The sequence below is a fragment of the Laccaria bicolor genome, genomic scaffold (assembly GCF_000143565.1).
Source record: "Laccaria bicolor S238N-H82 LACBIscaffold_112 genomic scaffold, whole genome shotgun sequence".
Taxonomy (NCBI): domain Eukaryota; kingdom Fungi; phylum Basidiomycota; class Agaricomycetes; order Agaricales; family Hydnangiaceae; genus Laccaria; species Laccaria bicolor.
The window spans coordinates 27,631-36,181 of record NW_001889983.1 but is presented as its reverse complement, the minus strand read 5'-3'; the positions used below and the strand labels follow the sequence as shown (position 1 = coordinate 36,181).

Sequence of the window (8,551 nt, the reverse complement as noted above, 5' to 3'; positions counted from 1 at the left end):
TGGCTGTCCTCAAATCTGCAGGAATAACAGGTGTTGGCAGTATCAGCCACACTTCTGTTTCTCGATTTCTTCATGAGGGATATTTTGCTGCACAAATTCAGCTTGGATATGAGATGAAAAAAGCAGAAAGTATGACTTTCAGTGCAGATGGTACAAGCCATCGTAGCATCAACTACAATTCCCGCCATGTTCATCTTATTGCTGAGGATTACACTTCACCAGAGGGCAGTTCAAAGCAACAAGTAACCCGAACTTTTGGAATTCAATCATCAAAAGATGGATCTAGTGAAGAAGCTATTGCAGACTGGGAGAATACTCTCAAGAAAATTATTGACCTCTACAATAACAGTCCTCTTGGAAAGCGCTCAGGTGGACTTCTCAAATTTATTGAACTTTTGATCAACCTTGCAGGAATGAGCACTGATCACTGTGCAAAGGAAAAAAAAGATGCCCGATTGCTTGAAACTCTGAAAGCTTGGGCTGTTGATCAACATCTTGGAGAAGAAAAAATGTTAGAAATGACATTAGAGGAGGTTTGTGACTATTTCAAGAAAGCAGAAGAGGAAATGATTAGAAAAGCTGGTGGGGTAAATAAGTGGAACAAACTGTCTGACATCAAGAAGGCTGAGAGGAAGGCCAAAATGATTGAAGAGGCAGTTGCTGAGTTGGGAAAAGAAGAGTTTGATAATCTCTCTGATGAGGAAAAACATATTTTCCGGCTCTTTATCTGGGCTGGCTGTGGTTGCCACAAGGATCTGAACACTATTCGGGGAGGGTATCTTGCAGTGGCAGCTTGGTGGATTGAGAATGGGCTTGAGGAAGAACACCCTGTCCTTCTTGCCAATCGTGATAATGATCCTGTGGTTCAAGAGCGAGCCACTGCTCTTGAGAAAGGTGACACCCTAACACCAGCTCAAGAAAGAGCTTTTCACAAATCAACACGTGGTGCAATTAAAACTGCAGAAATTGCAGGTGCAATCTTCAACAATAAAGACGATAAAAGGGGCCACCATGATATCTTTCGTTATTGGTGGTGGGAACATGTGGGAGTTCCATTTACATTTCCTGATACATCCAACAATAGATTCCAGTCATATTGTAATGCTGCTGCAGCCCTTATTCTCTATGGAGATAAATTCAAGGATTTTCTTGAGAGTCTACGCATCAACAAGCAAAATCCAACACTCAATCACATGGAGTTAAATCTCTGGAAGGCTCTCCACTGCACTTCAACAGTGACTGAGCTTGCTGTTCTTGCAATTTATGCTGAGGCTGTTTCATACCCATATATGAAAGCAATCTGTACTTCTGATGCCCAAAAAAAGAACATGCTTGACCTTGGTCCTTTTCATTCTCGTGTCTATGATCATATGCAGAAAATCATTGCAAATCCTGACATTCTCATTGGAAAAGACCTAGACATTTCTGAATCATACAAAACAGCGACTCTAGATGGTGAAAAGTGGCAGAATCCTGCAGTTGTAAAGAAGATATTTGACCTCATCCCTACACTCCCTCACTTCCACAATCTTTTGATTGCATTTTTCAAAGGAGCAGCACAAACATGGGAACGTTTCACATCAGAATTTGCACCTGGTGGCCTAATTGATGAAGCAACTGCAGAGGAAAGGGAGCTTGCACATATGCCTGCAACAAATGATGAAAATGAAGGTCTGCTAGGGTCTTTCCGACGCCTCATGCACTATCAGCCTCAGCTTACACTTCTCAGTTGCAATGCCTTGATAATGTTTTTCCGCAATAACACACAAGCATTTATGGAAACAAAGTTTACTGAGGAAGACTATCAGTATATACATAAACTTGGACGAGAGGCAAATGGGGAGGAGAAGAAAAGGCGCAATGAACTTACTGATTTCCGTGACCAACGACAAGCAAAGAAAACTGCACGCAAGGAGGTTTGGGAGCAAAATGCAAAGGCAACTGCAGAACAGATTGCACAGTTGGAACTTGTTTTTGACAAGGAAAAGGTCCCAGGACTCAAGGGCACGTCCCTCAAGGACCAATTGAGACTCTTCAAGAGTGCAGGTGCTCCAAATCTCAAGCAAGGGCCAATGCCAACCAAAGTTGCTGATATCCGCAAAGCACTTGTAGATGCTATTGATCTGCATACAAATGGTGCTTGGAAGCTCATCCAAGATGAGGGGAGTGAGGGTGAGAATATTAATCTGTCAGAGGAAGAGGAGGATGAGGAGGATGAGGAGGATGAGGAGGATGAGGAGGATGAGGAGGAGGGTTGGGAGGATATAGAGGGCTATGAGAGTGAATGAGATGTTGCCAGAAAACTGCATTTTCTTTGGATATTTTTCATGTTTAGCATTATTACAACACTTTGAATGTATAAAGTAGGCTATTATACAACTATTCTACAAAAGAAAAACTAAGGGAAGTGATCACAACTCATTCTGGAATTGGATCAGTGGCTGTGCAGCACCTATTGGCCCAAGGTTGCCTCCTCGAGCTATGAGCTTCACAACAGATAGGATTTGGGCTTAGGTTTGCAGAGACGAAATCATCGATTACTATGTGGCTACAATCCTACGGGTCCATATTTTTAATTACTAGCCTTTAACCATGTAAAAGTGCTGATTTTCAAGGGTATCTCGGCACAGGTGCCACAAATAAAAATTCTGGATCCGTAGATCGATTGGAATTTGAATTCTAAGTAAAATCCGTCTGCAAATCATGTTCATACGTGCTGTTGTTGAAAAGTTATAGTCCAATCACTTCAGACTGCCTCATTTGGCAGGGAAAACAGACTGATTTCGCATTTTTGGAGCAATAAATGCAATTTCTCCAGGGAAAACTCTCCCAGTGGATTCATTCACTTAATTCAATCAAACCCATTGCAAAAAATATATTGAATAGGTGCTGTGGAAAGTACAAACTCAATGTCTCAAGATATTGGGCCTGTGACACCATGTCACGGCATGTCACTGGTCATCACACTTACCGAGGATTGTGCAACACCAGGTGTACATGTTGTGGTTGAGACAGAGGCGAACAGATTTGAGACATCAACGTGAACTTGATTAGGCAACCATGAGAGTTTTGACTTGGACTCATGCATTTAGTATTAGGGGGAGTCAGGGTGAATGATTCAGTGCGATTCAGCAAACAGTTCACAAATGGTTCAAAAATGTTTGTTTCTCATCTGAACCATGGGAACTTGCTGAATTGTTGCAGAATGTGAACTGTCGTTGAAGCGCCTCTGGAGGTGCTTCACTGCCGGTTCAAGTTATGGTTCTACCTGTTCATTCCATGACTCCCCATATCAATTAGATTTGATTAATAATACTTATATATTTAAAATATCTGAAACCTCTGTGAATTTTCTGGTAATGCCCTACTATGCCCTTGCAAAAATGCTGCTGAAATTTAAGAACTCGCCAACGAAAGCTACTCAAAAACATAGGACCACCCTCTTACACTTACTTGTCAATCTATTCAGACTATTCTATGTATGCAGAAGCCATATCAGTCAATCCATGTAAGTTTTACTTAATTCTACAATTACTGACAGACTTTGTATTCAGAAGAATATGCCAATGTTAGAATTGACGAACTCTAACAGTCATATATTTTACAATCATGCCCTTTGGACATCCATAAGGCCATCACATTACTAATAATACACTATGAATCATGTAAAATTAGATAGGGGCACAGGAAAATCTGCGTGCCATCTGCGGACACCTGCGGACACAGGTTGCGTGCCAGTTGCGAACCGAAAGGAAGTATCTGCGGTCACTTGCGTGCAGATTAATCCAGTTGCGTGCACATTAGACCTAGTGAGCCGAGTATCTGCGGGCATCTGCGAGCATCAGCGCACCTTGCTGAGATTTCATATTTCTTGAGATTTCTTCAATGAGCACCATAATTATCCTTCTAGTTTAACGTATCTGAATCTCTCTTATTCTTTCTGACTTGTTGGTTTGTACCTATAGGTCTGTACTAAGACCATTTTTATGCTGAAATGTACAAGTAACGCAGTGTCTGAGGCTATGACTAGTCAGCCACCGGCTTCTTACCACTATTTTCCTTCTTTATCGGACGTGATTGTGGTCGATTTTTTTCCAGAGACTTCAGGACTCAATAGCCAATGTCTGCCATTGGCGAGTGATGGAGTCTCACCTCTCGTTCAGACTCGCTCTCTTCTTCCCATCCCAACTTGATTCCACACCAAACGAGGGACATTAGGGAAAACCAACTTTGGAAATCGACGAAAATCTCTCGTTATTTCCTGACTACTTCCCCAGAAAACCTGGATTCCGGTGTTTCCCCCAATTTTCTCAATTAGACCGGTGTCAGCGGATTTGAAGGAAATTCTTGGGACATTCATAATGTATTTCACTGTCATTTCCCTCACTTTTACAATGTATTTCAATGACATTTCCCTCACATTCACTAATTTTGGAACCATTTCATTCATGGGATTCATAAATTATACTGGCAACATATATTGCTCTACGAAATGACCAAGATGTCCTGCATCCAATCAGCATTCCACCTGCGATACACTTGCATTCAGCTTGCGGTACACTTGAGATACATCTGCGACACACCTGCGACACATTTAAGATACACTTGCGAGAGTTAGTATCCATTGCGAGACTTGCGTACACTTGCGTGCAACTTGTGCATCACTTGCGATACACCTGCGAGACCAATGCGAGACACACTTGCGAGAATCTGCGCACAAAATGGATGTTTGAGAGCCACCTGCGGTCAACTTGCGAGTAGGCATGAGTAAATAAGAACTAAAACTCTTGTGTAGAAAATTGAACACTGTATTCCAGACTCGTATCGCATAGCAGTGGCCACATTTTAAGTTCTCAAGTGAAGATTACATTTCTTTAGTTTAAATTTACTAAGTACTATGTTGTAGTAGACTATCTATCTGCGTGACACCTGCGATACCTGCGATCCTTTTTGATTATCTGCGAGACACTTGCGGTCACCTGCGAACGGGTGGTCCGCAAGTGGCACGCAGATTTCTATATGCCCATTAGATAGTATCTGGCTTTCAGACCAGAGTTGGTTACAGGCAAATTCTGTGATTGTTCACCTGGACCATAAACTGTGTGATCCTACTGATGAAGTGGGGGCTAATGGAAGCAATCAAGTATGTTAGCCATCGTCTTTCCCAAATACAAATGCTGAGTATCCTTACCATAGTTGGAGTGATCAAACACTGAGTGAAAGCCTCAGTGCAGCCATCACTGATGACCCTGACATCAAGCAAGAGTTATTCCCTCCCCCTGGTCCCAATGTATCAAGCACGAAGGGTGGTGGTAAAAAGAAGATACTATGGCAATGGAAGGTTGCCATAGCCATCTTCACAGGGCATTCAGTAGATACACTATGGAACCATAACAATAGAACTTGACAATTGTCCCAATAAGTCATAGGGCTACCCCAATGGGCCCAATTACAAAAGACATTATGATACTATACATTGGCCCAACGGAGGTCTTATCAGTGCCCCCTAATTCCTGCAGGAATCCGGTCATTCCGGTGGATTCTGGAGGAATGAAATTTGGCAGGGAGGCCTGCTATTTTCTTCATAATTTGGGCATTCTGGAATTGACACCGGAATGTTCTGTGGAATTCGCAGGAACAGAATGCAACAGAATCTGGTCATTTGTTTGTTTATTTTACTTCTGTTACCAAACAGAGGCAAAGTTAACAAACAAAGCCAACACCCATTCCTTTCCACCCCACACCATCCTCTTTCCCCGCCGCCCCCATTTCTGAGGACAACGGTGACGACAACGACAACCACGACAATGGCATGCCACCCAACAACAGCCACAACAACCCACTCGATAGCATGTGAGCACACCAGGTGCCATGTACAACACGAACACACCACACAGACAATGAGGCAACATGGCAACGAGGCAGAGGAGGACAATGACGAATGATGATGTCGTCGTTTGTCCTAAATGGTGTTTTCATGAGTCCATCCCCCCCATTCTCCTTTTTGCTTGACGCACACTCCCAGGTGCCACGTCGCCAACAGCAACGTGGCAACCAAACAACGAATCCGTGTATTTGTCGTTCCAACATGCAACAACCATGGCAACACGACAACAACAGCACAGCGAACACGCAACAACGATGATGCCACTACATGACGATGGTGCCATGCAACAGGCTTTATTCTTTTTTCCTGATTTTCTGGCTATATTTGCATTAATTACCATATTTGGAAATGCGCACAGACCATGTAAGCAATACCCCAACATAATTACCATATTAGGAAATGCGCACAGACCATGTTAACAGTACCCCAACATCATTGCCACCATCCCGGGGGATAATTCCTTCTGTATCAGCCTGTGCACATCCTCCCTTTATACTATTCTATGTTTTCTATTTATATTTACATGTCCATGTGTTGTCCGAGAGGTCGGACAAATTAATACTGGTCTTTAGTAAAGGTTTGAAGTGGCTCAGTTGTGTGTGGCACAGCTGAGCTGACTTCTTTTAAGTTTTTGTAGTGTTTTCTCTATTGTGGCGACGTGACACATCAGTATTGATGCGTACGCGGGAATCACCGTTTCACAATCGGTTCAGCTGAGGCAAACAGTCTGCTTACTGATTTTCTCTCTATTATTGGATGCTGCACATGGGTCTCAGACTGCACAGCAAATTGTTCATAGTTTTTCTCTCTTGGTAGACTTTGGAATATTTCATGAAGTTGAGTTTTCTTGGGTCAATGATGCCATGATTTGTGATGCGTTGATGCACGTGATGTGTCTTGCCACATGACTTCTTGGATCATGCATTGTAGCACATGACCGAATGACTTCTTGTGTTAGGTGCGTGTCGAGTTTCTACACTTGCGCATCTCTCTTCAAATTAATATCTTTTAATCCATAGTAAGATGAGACCCTGGTTTTGTGTAAACTCCAACACCCTGTGCTGAGGTGTCTTTACTCTAGAACACTCTGTAGTGTAGCCTTTTATTAGACTTTGACAATATATCATTACCAACCCTGTTCATTTGTTTGTTCCATTTCTCTTTCAATAATGACTGAGATTCAGATGCTTCGTACTCTCCTACATATGTTCACAAGGCCTTGGGGGTCTTCTGTATCCTGGTAAAAATTCCATTGAGTGAGCATCCCCGTTGCAGTACATGAAGCCCTCAAAACCATGTTTGTTGAAGTTTGCCTTTGATATATTCAAAGTGGTCTTTTGTGTGCACACCAAATCTCATTGCCATGAACTTGTATGAAACCATAACATCCTTGAGTTCATCCTCAGACCTTAAAAATGAATTCCTGCAGCAAGGGACATCTGCTGGTAACCCCCGGATCCCACAAGTAGACGTAGGTGTCCCTATAGTACCATAAAAGTACAACATGGACAATTGTCCTATGGGTCATAGGACTACCCAAATGGGCCCAATGAGCAACTAGACTATGGTGCTGTAGATTGGCCCAAAGGTGTAAAAACACCTAATGTTTGTCATTGGGCCAAATGACCCCAGATGTCTTAGGCAAAAATGGATGGTGAAATTAGGAGAGGGAGTTCCGAAATACATTATCCCAGGGCATATGTCCCACGAACATGCGAAATGTCCGGGGGATTAGTTTCAAGATACAGAGGACATCCAAAAAGCACTCGCATAAATCTTTTGGGGAAATGCAAAATGTCCGGACCAATAACCTGATTATCTACAGAACACCAGAAGAACAACCCTGGTGGTGGTATAAGTGTCCCGAAAAAAATGCGAAATGTCCGGAGCATTAGTTTCAATATACAGAGGACATCCAAAAAGCCCTCGCATAAATGTTTTGGGGAAATGCAAAATGTCCGGACCAATAACTTGATTATCTATGTAACACCAGAAGAACAACCCTGGTAGTGGGATAAGTGTCCCGAAAAAATGCGAACTGTCCGGACCAATAACTTGATAACATCAGAAGAACAACCCTGGGACTGGTATAAATGTCCCGGAAAAATGCGAAATGTCCGGAGCATTAGTTTCAATATACAAAGGACATCAAAAAAGCATTTCGCTTAAATGTTTTGGGAAAATGCGAAATGTCCGGACCAATAACTTGATTATCTATGGAACATTAGAAGAACAACCATGTAGTGGTATGAATGTCCTGGAAAAATGCGAAATGTCCAGAGAATCAGTTTCAATATACAGATGACATCTGAAAACAACCCTGGATGGCCACATGAATGTTCTGGAAAAATCTGAGATGTCCAGTGCAATGGGACATCAGAAAAACAACCATGGTAGCCATGTAAATGTCCGAAGAAAATGCAAAATGTCCAAAGCATCGATTCAAATACCCACAGGACATCCAAATAACACCCCCAGATGTCCCGGAAAAATGCGAAATGTCTGGGGCATGACTTTTCTTACCCACAAGATGTCAAAAAAGCAACACTGGTGTCCATATACATGTCCCAGAAATGTGAAATCTATGGAGCACTGGTTTTAACATCCCCAGGACATTAGAAAAGCAACCCTGGTATCGATATAATCTCCTGGGAGAATGCAAAA

General features: G+C 42.5%; 2 protein-coding genes across 2 annotated transcripts; both read left to right on the top strand.

The window, feature by feature from the left end:
* Nucleotides 1-131: 131 nt before the first annotated feature.
* On the top strand, nucleotides 132-2,288 carry LACBIDRAFT_335684 (uncharacterized protein; the record flags this gene model as incomplete). The annotated part of the gene is made up of 1 exon (XM_001890558.1): nucleotides 132-2,288. The coding sequence occupies one exon, from the start codon at nucleotides 132-134 to the stop codon at nucleotides 2,286-2,288; it is 2,157 nt and encodes a 718-aa protein (XP_001890593.1).
* Nucleotides 2,289-3,656: 1,368 nt separating this feature from the next.
* LACBIDRAFT_296766 (uncharacterized protein) lies at nucleotides 3,657-3,875 on the top strand (the record flags this gene model as incomplete). Its single annotated transcript, XM_001890557.1, has 1 exon — nucleotides 3,657-3,875. One exon carries the CDS (start codon nucleotides 3,657-3,659, stop codon nucleotides 3,873-3,875), a length of 219 nt encoding a protein of 72 aa, XP_001890592.1.
* Nucleotides 3,876-8,551: the final 4,676 nt, after the last annotated feature.